General features: G+C 41.2%; 1 protein-coding gene across 1 annotated transcript in view; it reads left to right on the top strand.

Annotated features, from left to right (window-relative positions):
- The window catches only part of FRYL (FRY like transcription coactivator), a 655466-nt gene extending 636522 nt beyond the window's left edge, over positions 1–18944 (top strand). The window contains 4 exon segments of the mRNA XM_030191364.1: positions 5329–5346; positions 6388–6498; positions 7994–8190; positions 17409–18944. Of these exon segments, the coding sequence (XP_030047224.1) occupies positions 5329–5346; positions 6388–6498; positions 7994–8190; positions 17409–17667 (585 nt within the window). The 3' untranslated portion in view covers positions 17668–18944.
- Positions 18945–19266: the final 322 nt, after the last annotated feature.

The following is a 19266-nucleotide window of genomic DNA, read 5'->3' as shown; positions in this document are numbered from 1 at the left end:
TATTGAGATAGTTAACTTGGTGGAAATACGATGTTTAAGTTGTATCCAGTGATGATAATGATGTGGAGATATCTTGTACTCAATGTAGAGAAAGGGGTCTAACTGGAATCTTCTGTCAGCTGATCGATAGATAATATACCAGACTTGCGCCACACTGTTAAATATTTGGTTGTTCCAAATAGGTATATGATTAGTATGTGACCAAGGAAGTGTAACATGTTGGTCTATATCTGAGAAGATGTGTTGTGTGGACTAAAGGATTCAATTAGTTTGATTTTTTTTCCACTTTGGCGAAGGGTAGTAAGGATAAAGGAATACTCATCTTGAGGCCTCAAATTGCCACCATAGAAGAGCAGCAGATTGATCCGAAGAGGTGATCCAAGTTGCTGGCCGTCAGAATAAATGCTGTACGATAATCCAGAAAGCTGGGGAAATTTATACCCCATGTGAACTTTGTGCTTTCAATCTTTTCAAGGCTATGTGTGGAGTTTTGTTAGCCCACAGGGAGGTGGATAAGGTTTTTACAATGAGTCTGTAAGTACAGGGCTTGAAGAAAACCGGGATCATACTTAACATGGAATTAATTTTAGGAGCAATCATCATTTTTATTGTGTCCAAATGACCCAACCATGACAACCTTAAAAGAGACCATTTGTTAGTTAAATCATTAATTATTTTTATTAGCATCTCTGAGTTTAAACATAGTGTATCTGCCATTGTAGGGACAAACTGTATACCCAAATATTTTATAGAGGAGGGTGTCCATTGGAAACCATATTTAATAATTTCAGAATGAGCATCAGGCTTATAACCTAAAAATGTAGACTATTGATTAGTAATGTTTAAAATAGCAGGAACTGAAGAAGGAGTGGCATATAGCAAAATATCATCAGCATGAGCTGATAGTTTAGCTGTAACTGATGAAGGTGAGATATGGATGGCATGAAGTAGAGGCTGTAATGCTAAATTAAAAAGGAGTGAGAATAGGGGGCATCCTTGTCTGCTATATCTAGTTGGGTTAAAGGATTCTGAGGTGATATTGTTTATTTGTATTTTAGTAGAGGGTAGTGTATATAAAATCTTCACGATTTTAATGATTTGTGAGTCAAACTCATACCAGTTTAATACTTTAAACAAATAGGGCCATTCTATGCGATCAAATGCTTTTTCACTGTCCAATCCGATAGCTACCATGGGAACCTGAGTTTGTTGTGCATGTAATAAAATGTTAGCAAATAATCCGGTATTTTCCTATGAATGTCTTCCATGCATGAAACCCATTTGCTCATGACTAATTAGTTTGGGATGGACTGACTGATGGCCTTACAGTTGAGTTTTACAATGCCTTTAAACCTATATTAGCTCCTAAATCAGATCATTCTTTAACTATCTCATACAGACAAGCGATGTATGGAGAACCTTTACTGAAGCCACTTTAATAGTTTTACTCAAGCTTGGCAAAGACCCACTCTTAGTCCAAAATTATAGGCCAATTTCACTCATTAATGTGGATGACAAATTGAATTATTTTTTTTATAGTAGCAGAAGATATGTCCTTTACAATGGTGTAATTTTTTTAGTTTATATGTTTGATGGAAAAGCAACATGTTATGGTATTGGTTGCTTTTTCAAAAGGTTTATATGGGCAGTCGTCTCTTTTAGCCTCCTTTTTTTTTTTAATGACTGCATATATATGTACATATAGTTTCAAAAAAGGGTTGGAGAGTCCAGACCACTGAATTGGTCCTGATTCAAAACGAACCAAGATAAAAAAAAAATAATAATAACAAATTATTACCATCTGAAAACAATCTGAGTGAAATTAATAGTGATTTATTAGTAATTCTCAGTGAATAATTTTTATATCGTTAAAACCACAATCATAATTGTTACTAAATGGCCCTGCCTGCATAGGTGATGTGGATTTAGTGATCATAGAAACTTAAGAGCCTTTTTACTAAAGTATACTAAGCAGTTAAACTTAATTAGTGCACAATAACTCTTAGTGCATGGCTGCAGTAACTGTTATAGTGCTGGCATGACAGCACATGCTAACTGCATAGCCCAGTGGTCTTCATTCATTTTTAAGCTGGGGTCATTTTGAATTCTAATGAGTTGAAGGAGAGCCACCACATGTTTTCCCATGCAGGTCCACAACATTCCTGACCAGTGTGTGTGAATGACATCCATCCCCACCAGACCACCTTCAAACTTCATTGGGGGGAGGGGGTATCCTTGAGGCTGTGAGCATTTCCAAATGCATTCTCTTTTGTTTATTGAAAAATGCCTTGTCCTTCAGGCATGCGACTTTTCCCCCATCCACTATCTTCTTTCTGACCTGAGCCTACCTAGAGAGGCAGAGTATTAAGGAAAAAAACTCAGAAAGACAATGGAGGCCACCTTGGAGGTCTCCGGGGGCCGCCATTTGCCCCCGGGCCTTGGTATTGAAGGTCACTGGCATAGTCTGTTATTGGGCAGCAAACGGTCATGGACTGCACACTTCAGCTCTTGCTCAGTCACTGTTGCAGATAGGAGGTGGTAAGTGAACTTACTGCACGGTAAAAAAATTTTTGGTGTCATAACTATGGAAAGATACTGCAGAACACCCCCCAACAGGATAAACCAAGCAAGTATAATTTATTCAACATTCAGAAGTGATTGGGAAGAGGCAGTTTCTGAATAGACCCTTTTGCTGTTAGGGACTGTACTTTGAAGTGTGTTGAATAAAATATTGAAAAGATGACTGCAGATTATTTGTCACCATAACTATGATGAAATTTGTCCTATTCTTACAGCTCCATGTGTAGTACATTAGCCAATTAAAAGACTAACATTTCCAAACCTTGCATTTTAAAGCAAATTTCATTTGTTTTACTTTAAACAAATATTAACGTTGTAAAATATTTATGTGGCAAATAGTTTCTAATGAACTATATTTTGGATGAGTTATTTGAATATATATCAAAAAGCCAGGTTATTTAAGACTTTGTTTTTATTATTGTATAAGCATTACAAGTTAACACACTGTACATGGTCATCATATTCCCTTAACACATTACAATTCCAACCAAAACCTTCATTTTGGTTTTTTGCCCTCCCCCCTTCACTTTGAAATCCACCCTGGGAAAAGGTGACTAAAGTTACCAGAAACAAAAAATAAAATTTTAATGAATTCTGTTAGAGCAAACAATTTGTAATGCAACAGTCCAAACCCCATCCTTTTATGTGAAAGAATAAAAAGTTACATAAGTTCAAACATGTAACTTTTGCAGACTATTTGTGGACCCATGACATCAAGAATCAGCCATTCTCAGCATTTTGGATCTGCTACTTTAGTCACCTTTTCCCAGAGATGGTTACAAATATTCTGCTTCCTTTCTACCACTACCCCAATTTAGCAACATCAGGTGAATGTACAGTATTCCCTTCCATGTCCTAGCCCCCAACCCATGGTAAAAAGCTTCCCCCTATTCTGTCCTAGTCACCTGTCTGATCCTCCATTATACCTTCTCCTCCCCAACTCCTTCCTTTTATCATGGGATGTTCCACACATTACTTCAAGCCCTAAAGGATAGTGTCTGAATATAGAGTTCCCATAACATTAAAAACACCTGTTTATGCCCAGAGAGCCTATCGACAGCATATCGTCCATTGTCGTCATGTTGTGCAGTGCATTCCTCTGTTACTAGCATGAAGGTAGGTGATGGTACTCCCATCCATCTTAGGAATATCCCTTTAAGCTTTATGGTATGCCAAAAGTGTGAAAAAACAAGCAAGTGGAGAAAACATGCAGAGTGTGGAACACAGAATTCTTTCCAACCCCTTCATTGGGTTAAAAAAAAAAGTAAACAAAGAGTGACATTAGATGTCACTGACAACAAATTCTGTAGCTGTTGCAACTACCTGTTCCACTGGAATGCATTGGACATTCTTGGAGACTTTTTCTCTGTAACTCCTAGGTCAGCTTTCAGATTCAATGTTGCTTTTCCCCATGCCAAACTCAGGCCTTTTCCATTAAGTCTTTGGAGAATTAATTTGCTCTCAGACAGCCAGACAGATGGTCAAACATGGAAGACATAAATGAATTGTGTTTATTCTTTGGGATTTTGGCTCTTCATGATGGATGATGCTTTTGACACTTGTTGTAACTATTGGTTTTTCTTTTCTTTTTTTGATTCATGCCTAGATGTATATATAGGAGGAAATAATGATACTTCAAAATTAGATCTGAATTGTGCAAAGACATTTACTTGCAAAACATACTTCAGAAGGCATCTTCAGCCCTGCATTTTATCAATTGAATTATAAATTAAACATAATGGACATAGCCTAGAAGAATGAGCTTGGAAACTTGTATTCTGATTAGCTGACAAACAGTAGTGGTTATTTGGACTTTATAAGTAAATTTAATGTTCAGTTTGACAGTTCCAGACTATAGTTTTAATTTTTTTGTGGGGGGAGGAGAAGTTAGTGTCTTTTCATTTTAAAACATTAGACTATGTAGTTTGGATTATGTAGTTTGTCATTAGCAAACAGCCTCCAAGATTGAAGTACCTTGTTGGTTAAAAGTATACATCTCTTCCAACAAAGACAGTAAGTAGCAATAAGTGCCATCCTTTTTGGGCATCATTACTTCATAGATGGATAGCACTATTCTCTAGTACTGTTTATAAAATTCTGCTTGTCTGAAAATGTGCAGGTGAGATTACATCCAGGTCCAGTATAACTGTGAAGTAGATTAGGTAGTTGTCTAGGACAGAAAAGAGCCACTGAAAGCAAAGCAAAACAGTAGGTACAGACAGCCACACAAACTAAGAAATATCGGTGTACAATTTTACCGCAAGAAGGATGAGCAGTTTTCCAATAGCCTATTTATCTTAGCATTTGGAATTTGCCCTCTATTATTTAAAAGTATAATATCCCGTTATACATTTAGGGTTGGTGTTAGGAATTCTTGAGTTGAATTACCAAAATATTCATGGGGAGGGGTATGTAAGCATGAAAGTTTACCTGGTTCAGATTATTCTCTTGCAGCAGCCCTAATTCCAGCTTAAAACTGCTGTGTACCCTTTACTGTCGAACCTGTAAATGGCATTTCATGCCAAATATGTGTAGTTATCTTGTTTTGATACTATAAACTAAACAAAAAAAAATGATGCCACTTTTATGAACAGGATTTTTATGTTTAGACTTTGAAGTTGAAATGTAAAAGCAATGTTCTGCCGTCTACCAGGGGCATCTGTGACTTTGGTTAAAATGATTATCTACACTAATCCTTGATCTTTTTCTTCCTTTGTATTTTTGTGACCTGCTCATCTTCTTGCTTAGCAAATGGAAGTTCTAGCAGTAAGTGATGGTTCTTGATTTACAGAATGCTTAACAATATCAGGCCAAAAACTGACCTACATCTGTCTTGTCCATTGTGATTTAGCAATGTTTTATAATAGACTAGCATAAAGTTGCTGTTGCTTTAGTTTTCTCTGTTTCTAAACCCTAAACTGTTGGTCCTATTTAGATAACAAGGTCTTGTAGTTCATATATAATTCAGAAATTACTAAATTTATGATACCATGTCTGCATTGAAGGCAATATAAGCTTTGCATCCTATTTGATAGTTGTCATATGGTACATTACATATGACCATTACAGGCCATTCTTAAAATCTCAGACTGTGGTGCCTCCATATGCTAGTGATTCCTGTGGAACACAGATACGGTGTACTGGCAACCGAGATCAGTGGCATAAATTAAGATTAAAAAGAGAAACATATATATTAATATTGCAGCTTCATTAAATAAGATTGTTATACAATTTACATTTGATAAATTTGTATATGGCTGTATCGGAGAACACAGTTCTTCCCTCTAGATCAAATATTAATTAATTTGCACATTCTGTATTGCACAATTATTAAGCCAAAGAACAAGAGATATTTTATAGAACCAGCAATAGACTTACAGATTTTATGAACTACATTTTCTTTTCCTACCCTATCATCTGTTGTTGATATTGGTAGCAACATCAAAAACAAGAAAAACATTGTGTCTGCTTCTTTCTTAGTTTATAATGCTTGTAAAATGTCTTCTGAAACTTTACTCCTGGAAGTTTTATTGCCTCTCTTAAAATTTAAAGTCTTTTGTCTTCCAGGTCTATGCTATTTTAATTATTATTACAAAATCATCCTAGGATGTTGCTTTCATTTGCCTCTCATCAGCTTCTCACAATAATAGATTTTTAAATCATATTTCTTTCTCTGCAGTTAATGAATAACCATTTCTAATATTGCAAATTCCATCTTGGAAAAACTGGCTTTGATTTGCTATTTGTTTTATGTGCCCTGGATCACATGCCCTAAATTTTCAGCTTTTTGTTGCTTTTCCTTTCTAGGAGTTGGAGTTGTGCCGGAGGCTGTACAAGCTGCATTTCCAACTGCTGCTTCTGTTCCAGGCCTACTGCAAACTTATCAGCCAAGTAGACACAATTAAAAAAGAAGCCGAGGTAAACCAAACTAGTTATTCTTAGTTGGTCTGCCAAGGCTTTGTTTTCCAATAAGCTTTTTCATAACTTATTTGACAAAAATAATTTCAGTGTAGAGAATTATGATATGCTTCAGGTAATGTCACTCAGAACACAGAAGGGGAGGAGACATGAATGTCATGCACAGGAAGAGAAAGTGTAAGAGATATTAATTGTTTTAGTGCAAAAATTGATATAAACAAGGTAGAGATCTTCAAAATGGATGATTGTACAATTGTTGCCTTTTTTTTTAAGAAGTCTTCAAAGATGAGAAATACTGTGATATAAAATATTCTCCATCCTGTTAGTGATAGGAATGAATTGCTCTGCCATGAAACAGTGCCATTTTAAATCTACTGCATTATCAAAAAGTACCAAGTTAGTACAGTCTGAGGTTCAAGTACATTTGAGTTAAGAAGTAGCAGAGGTTAGACACAAAAAGGAAGACATGCACTTGATCCCTGGGAAGGTTGGTAAATGGATTCCAGTACTTCAGCAACCACTGCCTAACCAAGGAGAAAAACTGAGGATAAAAGCTTGGAGGAAACCATCTTCCTGACCAGCAAGGGCCTTAACTGTCTCCTATGTAAGATATAGGTGCTCAAAGGAAGAGAAAAAGGTATTATCAGTGCCCTACCTAAAACAGAGGTGAATGACCAAAACAGCAAAAACTTGCCAAGAAAAATACATCTTTTCAAACTATATAGTAGACAAAAATTTCTGAAACCTTCTCTTTAAAATTCTGATTGAGTTTTGGCAAAGTGCAATATAAACGTAGCTGTGCTTTATACAAAAAGATAATCCTAACTTGAATGCTATACAGGTGCTGTGGCACTATTTGAAATGAGTAGTTCATGCACAAAATCCTATGACTGTGTCAGAATTACAGCAGTTCTGCAAAGAAGAATGGGCCAAGATTCTTCAACAGCAAGACTGATATTGCTGCTAAAGATGATACTGCCAGGTATTAAGTTTAGGGAGCAGTTATTTTTCACATAAGTGATGTGGCTATTGGATAGCTTTTCTTCCTTAATTAAATGAAGTAATTATTTAATAATTATGTTATGTGTTACTCAGGTACCCTTTGTCTAATATTACATTTTGTTTAAAGATCAGAAATCATTCATTGTGACATATATGCAATAATAGGGGAGATCAGGAAGAGGGTAAATACGTTGTCATATCATTGTATAAGTAATATTGCCTTACTTGTTTTTTAAATATTACCATAAGAAACCCTTTATAATAGCATATGCTGGAGGAAATATTACTATCTGTATGCTTCACATTTTTGATCTTTTCTACACAATTGCTAGTAAATACTATATCCATAAGGGAGTATGGTTTAAATTATGGCTCTGATACTTGCAATATATTTATATTTGTACTAATAGTATTTTTCTTACCTTTTGAATTTTTATGCAGAGAATGTAGTTGGTAAAACTGAGCATCAAAATATATAATTATCTCACAATAGGTTATAAACATGTCAGAAGAACTTGCCCAACTAGAGGCCTGCCTAAAAGAAGCAAAACTGACTTCAGACAATTATACTGAAGAAATAGAAATTCCAGAGGCCTATCAAGTGAATACAGAGACTGCCATCCATTGCCTCATTGAAACCTTGAGAAGCAAAGAGTTTCTGTCTGCAATAGTACAGGTCAAGGCTTTCAGGTACAGTTGTTTAAATGATCAGGCTTTTAATTCTGTACTTGGAGGATCAGTTAATGGCTTCTTTTAATTTTAGGGTAGACTTTATTCCAATTTCTTTTGCTTTTTTCCACCAGATGTCCTTGTGAATGAAAAGGGCGATGTTGTACATTGTTTGAAAAATTGCATGTTACATTAACTCATATTTCAGCAAAATAAATTATAGCCATTCAGTTCCTAGGGAAGGTCATAACCTGGGATGCACTTGGACCCAAAATGCCTGATTCATCAACAGTCACCCATTGCAGAGTGGAGGGGTGGGAGAGGGGAAGTGTGATTGCTGTTGCTGGGTAGAGGCCTAAGCTGATTCAAAATCCAGCAGCAAGATTTTTTCACCCTGGGTCCATACTGGACACAGTAGCTAATTTACTTGTGGACAGCTCTTTGCTCCTGTATTCTCTAACAGGGAACAGTTAGGTCTCTGAATTATTATTTTAAAAAATACACAAGAGACAATTAGTATGCAATTCCAATACAATAATAAAATGAAGATAATTCAGAGCTGTGTTACCTGCAGATTTATTTGGCAGGTCCCCCACTGTTAAATTTAACTGTAATCAGTCATTCCCTCCATGGGAAAAGCTAAACCAGAGAGGTGGAGGGAAAAGTTGACACGGGCTGGAATGGGGCTTCAGTGACAACTTAAGAAGCTGGAGAACAAGGCAAGTACAAATCAAGATCAAGTACATATATGTAATATCACATCATACCTTATGCTGAGTTTATCTTCTTAGACAGACTGAATGGACCATACAGGTCTTTCTCCAAGGACAAGCAGGCTGCTTGTTCTCACTGATGGGTGACGCCCACGGCAGCCCTGAGGTCCGGAAATCTTCCTAGCAACAAAAGTTTGCTAGAGCTATCTTCCCGCCCATCGCGCGGGGACATCAGTTTCTTTTTGTCCGCGGTTGAGAGAGACTGTGTTTTGGTCCCTCTCAGCGTGTCCTGAGAAGTCTTCGGTTTTTTCTTCGCGATTTTCGCGTGTTTTCTCCTTTTCTTTCTTCTTCTTTTGGCTCCATTGAGCTGTTGTTTAAAAAAAAAAAAGAACAAGTTTTTTCCTTAGACTTTTAGTTTAGGCTGGCTAAGTTTCGTTTCGCCACCATTGCGGCCGTCTTAGGCCGCCCATTTGGGTTTTTCCCTTTTTGTGCCTTCTTTTTGGCACCATCGCCGACTTTGACTTCGCCGCCACTATTTTTCCATTCATGACATCGAGGATTCCCAGCAGCTTCAAGAAGTGCGGTCGGTGCAGCTGGGCAATCTCGGGTTCTGATCCACACGTGTGGTGCATTCAGTGCCTTGGGCCCGAGCATCGCCCAGCCACCTGCAAATTGTGTCTCAGTTTCAAGAAGCGGACACAAGCGGCGAGACAAGCTCAGCGGGACCGTCTGTTTGGAGCTTTGCCCGGTACTTCGACGTCAACAAAGGTACCGAGTTTAGCGGTGTCGATGTCGGCACCGGAGCAAGCATCAACCTCGGGAGTGCAGGTAATGGCTGTCCGCAGCCCACTGCACGCTGGGAGTAGTGAGCTGTCGAGTGGGTCTCCACCTGTCTCGAAGGCTCCTGCTTCGCAGGCCCATCGGGACCGACCATCTTCAGACCCGACCCGAGGAGGCGTTTGGATTCCACGTCCTCCTCGTTTGTACCGATGCCATTCCGTGCCATTGGCATCGGTCTCCTTCTCGACACGGTACCGGGAGCTCCGGGGCGTCGAGGGACTCAACACCCGAGAAGCATCGACGCCTGGAGGACTGCTTCCCCCTCTATTCAGGAGGTGTCGATACGTCGGTCGATGAACAGCCTGGTGCCACTTCCTCGTCCTTTGCAGGTTCTGCCTCCGTTTCCTTTACCGGCTCCCCTGCCTTTCCCGATGGAGACTCTGGACAAGCACCTCCGAGCCATTCTTCCAGGTCTCCTGGAAGGGCTGATGCGCCCGTCTGTATCAGCACTGGGGGTGCTTGCGCCCTCGGTGCCGTTGACAGAAGCGCCAATTGGCGCATTGCCTGTGGTGAGGTCTCCAGCACCAGTACCGCTTGCGGCATCGGCTGCCACCCAGGTCGATTTCCCGTTGACGTCGTTGGAGGGAGGTTCATTGTCGCCGCTGAGGGAGTCAGCCTCTCGACGACACCATCGGGGACATAGCTCCTCGCAGTTGAGGCGGGCCCGGTTACGGACTGCTGTTCGAGAGCTTTTGTCCGATACGGAGCAGGAGGACTCGTGGGGGGAGGAAGAGGATCCCAGGTATTTCTCATCCGAGGAGTCGTGTGGTCTTCTGACCTCATTCCCTCACCTGAAAGAAAGCTTTCTCCACCGGAGAGCCTTTCTTTTGCCTCCTTTGTCCAGGAAATGTCTGTGGGCATTCTCTTCCCGGTGGTTACTGAGGATGAGCCTAGGACTGAGATGCTCGAGCTCCTCAACTATCCTTCGCCACCTAAGGAGTCGTCCACTGCTCCTTTGCATAATATCCTGAAGGAGACATTGCTTAGGAACTGGATGAAACCCTTAACTAATCCCACCATCCCTAAGAAGGTTGAGTCCCAGTATCGGGTCCACGAAGAACCTGAATTGATGAGGACCCAGTTACCTCACGACTCTATGGTTGTGGATTCCGCTCTCAAGAGAGCCAAGAGTTCTAGGGATTTTGCCTTGGCGCCCCCGGGGCGGGAATTTAGAACTCTTGATTCTTTTGGGAAGAAGGCCTACCAGTCCTCTATGCTCGTGTCTAAGATCCAGTCGTACCAGCTCTACACGAGCATCCATATGTGGAACAATGTGAAGCAACTGGCGGACCTGGTGGATAAGCTCCCTGTGGAGCAAGTCAGGCCTTTTCAGGAGGTGGTCAGGCAGCTGAAAGCATGTCGTAAATTCCTGTCCAGGGGTGCTTATGACACTTTTGATATTGCATCCAGGTCCGCTGCTCAAGGTATAGTGATGCGCAGACTCTCATGGCTGCGTGCCTCAGACCTGGACAGTAGGACCCAGCAGCAGCTTGCGGATGTTCCTTGCCGGGGGAATAACATTTTTGGCGATAATCTCTCCCACCGGGCGCCTTCAGTATCTACCTCAACTGGTAGACGTTTTTTCCGGGGAAGGAGGAGTGTTCCCTATTCTTACAATAAGCGTAGGTACACTCCACCTTCCCGACAGCCTTCTCAGGCTCAGCCCCAGCTCGCTCGTTCGCGTCAACAGCATGCGCCCAGGCAGGCCCCTGCAGCTCCCCAGCAAAAGCAAGGGACGGGCTTTTGACTGGCTCCAGCTGAGCATAGCCGCCATAAACGTACCTGTGTCGGATGACTTGCCAGTCGGAGGGAGGTTAAAATTTTTTCCCCAAAGGTGGCCTCTCATAACCTCCAGGTGGCCTCTCATAACCTCCGACCAGTGGATTCTCCAAATAGTCCGGTTAGGATACACCCTCAGTTTGATTTCTTTTTTTTTTTTTTTTTTTTAATATTCTATTTATTGATTTTCCATTACATTTACATCATAAACATAAATGGCATTACAAAAGTCTAATTTTCATAGACATATATCCAAAAAGGAAAGAAATAAAGAAAAAAGGAAAAAAGATATATTATATTAGACCACATATTGTTGATCCAAGATATAGGTATACATTTAAATTCAAAATATATAAGAAAATTTAACAGGAAAGGGCAAGAACACAAGTCAGGGCAGCCGATAATTACAATTCAAGTTAACGCCAAATTACTCTTTGCTAGCAATGTATGTTTTAAGTTTTTCAGGTTCGAAAAAAATATAATTAGTTGATTGTAAGGAAATACAACATTTACATGGAAATTTAAGATTAAAGGTCCCACCTAATTGTATGACCCTTGTTTTTAATAATAAAAAATCTCTCCTTTTTCTTTGTGTCTCTCGAGAGAGATCAGGAAATACTTGGATTTTCGAACCCAAAAAGGGTGTGGAAATATGGCGGAAAACCAACCTAAAGATATTGTTACGGTCCAGTTCCAGAGCAAAAGCTACCAGGAGTGTCGTCCTCTCTGTGATAACCTCCATTGAATTTTCAAGGAACTGAGTTAAGTTTAGTTGAGGAGAGGAAATTATCCCCTTACCTGCCCCAGAGATGTAAAGAACTCGAGTTAATGGAGGAAAAGCTTCTGAGGGAATCCCCAGAATTTCAGTAAAATATTTTTTTAACATCTCTTTGGCGGGAATTAATGGGGACTTGGGGAAATTCAAAAACCGGAGGTTATTTCTCCTCTGCTGATTCTCCATATATTCAATTTTTTTCCTTTGAACGTTATTATCCTTCATTAAAGCTTGAATAAAGTTCTTGTTAGAGTTTACCTCAGTTTCAATGGAGTCCACCCTATATGTTTGCTCGGTTACCTTTCCGGATATATCAGTCTGAGCCTGTGACAATTTCTCTAAAGAACCTGCTACCTGGAGTAGCGTGGCGTTCAGTCCTTGAATTGCCTCCCAAATGGAGTCCATGGTGATAACCGCTGGTTTCACTATCTCCCGATTTTCCACAGAGGATTCGTCCCGATTCCATACAGGCTGAGAGGCCTTCGGCGTCAAGCCTGCCTGCTGTGATGTTCCAATCGGAGATGAAGTAGCTACGGGGTCTCCACCGCCAGCCGCAGGGGTAACACTTCCGGATACCACCGTCGGCTGGTTCGCCGTAGCCAACAGAATTCCTCCGGGTCTCAAGGGGGTTATCCTCAGAGGGGGGCTCAATGACACTCCCTCTGTGCTAAGGTCCAAGATCTCCGTTGGACCGCTCGAAGCGCCGGCTTGAGTCCTCTGAACTACCAGACCCGATTGCTCTAGCGTCATTTGACGAGCGGCTAGGGTATTCGCCTGACCCGTGGAGCAGGGTGTTCCAAGCTTCCCCTTTCTCTTACCCATTGTAAAATAGGTAAGTTCTCCGCTAGAAATTTCGCATCGGGCAGCAGGAGCTGGCGTTCATGCGACCTTCACAATCGCCATCTTGGACGAGACTCCCTCAGTTTGATTTCTACACCTCCAAATTGCCCACCGGGAGCTCAGTCCTTCAGCTTCCAGCACAGGCAGGTACTTGCAGAGGAACTCTCCGCCCTTCTCAGCGCCAATGCGGTCGAGCCTGTTCCACCCAGGCAAGAAGGGCTGGGATTCTATTCCAGGTACTTCCTTATGCAAAAGAAAACAGGGGGGATGCGTCCCATCCTAGATCTAAGGGCCCTGAACAAATTCCTGGTCCGAGAAAAGTTCAGGATGCTTTCCCTGGGCACCCTTCTTCCCATGATTCAGAAAGACGATTGGCTATGCTCACTGGACTTAAAGGATGCGTACACTCACATCCCGATACTTCCAGCCCACAGGAAGTATCTTTGGTTCCGTCTCAGAACGCAGCACTTCCAGTATTGTGTGCTGCCTTTTGGTCTGGCCTCGGCACCTCGGGTCTTTACAAAGTGCCTGGCGGTGGTTGCAGCGTCGCTACGCAGACTGGGAGTGCATGTGTTCCCTTATCCCGACGATTGGCTGGTGAAGAGCACCTCAGAGGCAGGAGCTCTACAGTCCATGCAGATGACTATTCAGCTTCTGGAGCTACTAGGGTTTGTTTTAAATTATCCAAAGTCCCATCTCCTTCCAGTTCAAAAACTAGAATTCATAGGGGCTCTGCTGGACTCAACGATGGCACATGCCTTTCTTCCGGACACAAGAGCGGACAACCTTCTGTCTCTTGTTTCCATGGTCAGAGCGTCTCAGCAGATCACAGCTTGGCAGATGTTGAGACTGTTTGGTCACATGGCCTCCACAGTTCACGTGACTCCCATGGCCCGCCTTCATATGAGATCAGCTCAGTGGACCCTAGCTTCCCAGTAGTACCAAGCTGCCGGGAATCTAAAGGATGTGAACCAATTGTCCACCGGGTTTCGCAACTCTCTTCGATGGTGGACCATTCAATCCAATTTGACCTTGGGACGTCCCTTTCAAATTCCTCAGCCAAAAAAATTGCTAACTACGGATGCATCTCTCCTGGGGTGGGAAGCGCATGTGGATGGGCTTCACACCCAGGGAGTTTGGTCCCTCCAGGAATCAGGTCTTCAGATCAATCTCCTGGAGTTGCAAGCGATCTGGAACGCTCTAAAGGCTTTCAGAGATCGGCTTTCCAACCAAATTATTCAAATTTGGTCAGACAACCAGGTTGCCATGTACTACGTCAACAAGCAGGGGGGCACTGGATCTCGCCTCCTGTGTCAGGAAGCCATCCAGATATGGCTTTGGGCTCGCTGTCACAGCATGTTTCTCCAGGCCACATATCTGGCAGGCATAAACAACAGTCTGGCCGACAGATTGAGCAGGATTATGCAACCTCACGAGTGGTCGCTCAACTCGCGTGTGGTGCGCAAGATCTTCCAAGTGTGGATCCCCTTGGTGGATCTTTTTGCCACTCAGCTCAATCACAAGGTCCCTCAGTTCTGTTCCAGACTTCAGGCCCACAACAGGCGAGCGTCGGATGCCTTTCTCCTGCATTGGGGGACGGGCCTTCTGTATGCGTATCCGCCCATACCTCTGGTGGGGAAGGCTCTGCTGAAACTCAAGCAAGACCGAGGAACCATGATTCTGATTGCTCCCTTCTGGCCGCATCAGGTTTGGTTCCCTCTTCTTCTGGAATTATCCTCCGAAGAACCGTGGAGATTGGAGTGTTTTCCGACCCTCATAACTCAGGACGAGGGGGCGCTTCTGCATCCCAACCTCCAGTCTCTGGCTCTCACGGCCTGGATGTTGAGAGCGTAGAATTCTCTTCCTTGGGTCTCTCCGAGGGTGTCTCCCAGGTTTTGCTTGCTTCCAGGAAAGATTCCACGAGGCGGTGTTATTCTTTCAAATGGAGGAGGTTTGCCGTCTGGTGTGATTTCAAGGCCCTAGATCCTCACTCTTGTCCTACACAGACCCTGCTTGAATACCTTCTACACTTATCAGAGTCTGGTCTCAAAACCAACTGCATAAGGGTTCATCTTAGTGCAATCAGCGCTTACCATCAACGTGTAGAAAATCAGCCTATCTCTGCACAGCCTTTAGTTGTTCGCTTCATGAGAGGTTTACTTTTGTCAAAGCCCCCTGTCAAACCTCCAACAATGTCATGGGATCTCAACGTTTTCACCCAGCTGATGAAGCCTCCTTTTGAGCCACTGAATTCCTGCCATCTGAAGTACTTGACCTGGAAGTCATTTTCTTGGTGGCTGTTACTTCAGCTCGTAGAGTCAGTGAGCTTCAAGCCTTGGTAGCCCATGCTCCCTATACTAAATTTCATCACAACAGAGTAGTCCTCCACACTCACCCTAAGTTCTTGCCAAAGGTCACCATTGGGGAAATACACAATCTCTAATTGGCTGGCTGGCAGATTGCATTTCTTTCACTTATGCCCAGGCTTGATCATGTCAAGGCTCACAATGTCAGAGCCATGGTTGAGTCGGTAGCCCACTTGCGGTCAACCTCCATTTAAGAAATTTGCAAGGCTGCAACGTGGTCTTCAGTCCACACATTCACATCTCATTACTGCCTTGAGCAGGATGTCTGATGCAAAAGTTGGATCGGGCATACAGTTTTGCAAAATCTGGGGTCTAGAATCTAACTCCACCCCCCTAGGCCCATTTTATTCTGCTCTAGGCTGCACTCTCACTCAGTTTGTATATAGTTTCAGGTCAATCTGAGTACTGTCCTCGCTGTTGCAAGGCCCAGTTGACCAATGCTTGTTGTTTTTGGCGAGCCTGGATGCTAGGGATGCCCCAATTGTGAGAATTAAGGCCTGCTTGTCCTCAGAGAAAGCAAAGATACTTACCTGTAGCAGGTAGTCTCCGAGAACAGCAGGCCTTATATTCTCACAATCCCTCCCACTTGGAGTTCTCTCCTGTTTTTTTATTTTTATGCTGTAGTATTTAACTGCGGTAATTGCGCTATCGTGGCGGGCGGGAAGGCACTCGCGCATGCACAGTGGAGTGTGCTTTGCACTCCACAAAAGCTCTTTTAAAGCTTGTTAAAAGCTCTGGACTGGACAACACAAGATTGCGTTACCCAGTTGTGAAAATATAAGACCTGTTGTCCTCAGAAAATACCTGCTACAGGTAAGTATCTTCGCTTTACTGAACACCTAGACAGACGTGGTTTAATAGGACAGAGTCAACATGGATTCAGTCAAGGGACATCTTGCCTCACCAATTTGCTACATTTTTTTTGAAGGCATGAATAAACATGTGGATAGATGAGCCAGCTGATGTAGTGTACCTAGAATTTCAGAAAGCTTTTGACGGAATCCCTCATGAGACTCCTGAGAAAATTAAAAAGCCACGGGTTAGGAGGCAATGTTCTATTGTGGATTGGAAACTGGTTAGAAGATATGGAGAGTAGGGTTAAAAAGCCAGCTCTATAAATGGAAGAAGGTGAATAGTGGAGTGCTGCAAGGATCTCTGTGGGTACCAGTGCTTTTTAACATATTTATAAATGATCTGGAATAGAAACAATGAGTGAGGTGATCAAATCTGCAGGTGACACAAAATTATTCTAAGTTGTTAAATCGCATGTAGATTGTGAGAAAAGACATGAGGACCTAATGAAGCTGGAAGATTGGGCATCCAAATGGCAGATGAAATTTAATGTAGACAAGTTCAAGGTCATACACATTGGGAACAATAACCCAAAATATAGCTACATAATGCTAGGTTGCACATTAGGAGTCACCACTGATGTGGATAATATATTGAAATTTTCTGCTCAGTGTGTGTTAGTGGCCAAGAAAAGCAAAATATTAGGAATTATTAAGAAAGGAATAGAGAATAAAATAAAGAATGTCATAATAACCTCTGTCTTATTCCATGGTGAGACTGCATCTTGAAGGTGTTATGATTTTTCAACATGGAGAAGAGAGAGCTGAGGGGAGACATGAAAGAGGTTTATAAAAGCCAGAATGGAATGAGTAATCTCAAATCGATTGTTTAGTCTTTAGAAAAAATTACAGACTGGGGGACACTCCATGCAGTTACATAGCACATTTAAAACCTTTGCTTGGCATTTTATATGTTCTTAATTGCAAGTCCACATAGTCAAAGAGATTTAAAGCAAAAGCTCCTTTGTAATTTCAAAAGCTGCCAGTATAGCTAAACTTATTTAGCTGCATACAGTTTGGTTGTTTACAGATTGCATTGTTTAATTAACAGGTAAATTAACTGTTTTGTTTACAGGTCTATTTGGCCCAGTGACATATTTGGCAATGTAGATGATGATCCTATCCAGACCTTGTTGCATATATATTTCCGTCATCAGACACTAGGCCAGACTGGCAGTTTTGCGGTTGTGGGCTCCAATCAAGATATGTCAGAAGCTGCTTCAAAACTGATGGAACTTAATCTAGAGATTCGAGAGTCACTGCGCATTGTGCAGTCCTACCAGTTTCTAGCAAAAGCTCCATCCATAGGAAATATGGTGAGCACTGGATTTTGACAAGTGGCTGCTGTTTGAACATCAAGGCTGAACAGCTTACTTTAAGCATATTACCAAGCACCTTTCATAAATACCTGCATGTGACTTATTTTTGTAGCATCATTAACAACTGATGGCCAATGAATTGTTCTACTGAAAGAGACAAAGGACATCATCACAGAAGGGAGATCCTCAAACTAATATAACAGACTACTCTGATGACTGTTGTTACTGCGCACAATTGTGTAGGCAGCAAGATTTCTTTTTTTTTTATCATTACTAAAAACTACATGGACTCAAAAGGGCTAAAAGTATGCATAGCAATGTATATTCTATAAAATGAAACTGAGGGGTTGCAATATTACCCTCAAAATATCACTGAGGCCATTACATGCAAGGTGGCATGATGCTAAAATAAGGCTGGTTTCTTGGCTGAAGATCTGCAAGGCTTACTGGCTAACCAGCACTGCAGTATCTACCCTTCAGCACTATGAGAATATGCAGTCAGTTTATGGCAGAAGATGGCTTATGAAGACATTGCAGAACCCATCAATTTCCTCAGTGTTTTGTTTTTGCCTTGTTTATAATGAGGAATTATTTTGTTTGTGTGTTGGAATGAATGGACATATGAACACTGCATTTTTAAGGTATGTGAGAAGTCTGTATATAGTCCTAGAGCCTGTCTAAAAGAGCACTGCAAGATTATTTTTGGAGAAATTTTATTTTATTAGGTCTAACACCTCACAGCGTGCAAATGTTAGGAAATTTAATATTATTTTAAACTGGGATGTCCCAGCATTTCTAAAAGAAATAATATATCTGTAAAGTTTATTGGAATGCTGCTCAGTTCTCTGATCAGTGCTTATGTTACACATATTCATAAGAACTAACCAAAGTAGCTGCCTGCAGAGACTTTAAATATATGCTGCCTGTCAGCAGTTCTCATTAGAAAAAGATAACTTATTTTATTCTGTAAATATTCTGCAAACTGTATAGTGTAAAACCATTATTTTTCTTGTACATTTGTGCAGTGCACTATTATAGGAGTTTAGATGTACAAAGCTAATGAAACAGTTGCAGATACTGGTAGTAGAATATATTATCTGCACTTTGTATAGTTTGCAAAGCTTGAATAAGTTGAAAAGACAACTGAACGAAAGTACCAAGCAAATAACTGGCAATATTGTTTAGTTCATTGTAAAGGATAACAAAAGATAAATCCTGTAGTACAAAATGAAAAGATTTCTTTTGATACCAATAACATTTGGTAAAAGAAATAAATGAATGTACTTCCTAGATTCTTGAAGGGAGTGTCCTGTGTTTTTATATAGTTTTTGCAACTGTGAGATTATATTTGGTCTACAGATTAACTTTATAATCTCAAATTCTTAGATTTTCCATTTTTAGGGGGGAACTTAATTCTGCATGCTATTGCACTATTGTGAGTCACAAATCTCTTAACTCAATGGTTCTCAACCCAGTCCTTGGCGCACACTTAGCCAGTCAGGTTTTCAGGATATCTATAATATAAACACTACACTAAAGGGATTAATTCGTATAAAACTCCTTCCTTATCAAAATCACAGAAAGCTCGAATAAGATTTCCAGATCATTTCCTGG

This window comes from Microcaecilia unicolor, chromosome 2, assembly GCF_901765095.1.
Source record: "Microcaecilia unicolor chromosome 2, aMicUni1.1, whole genome shotgun sequence".
In the NCBI taxonomy this organism is placed as follows: Eukaryota; Metazoa; Chordata; class Amphibia; order Gymnophiona; family Siphonopidae; genus Microcaecilia; species Microcaecilia unicolor.
Note: the sequence above shows the minus strand (reverse complement) of the source record. Positions and strands in the feature narration are given on the sequence as shown.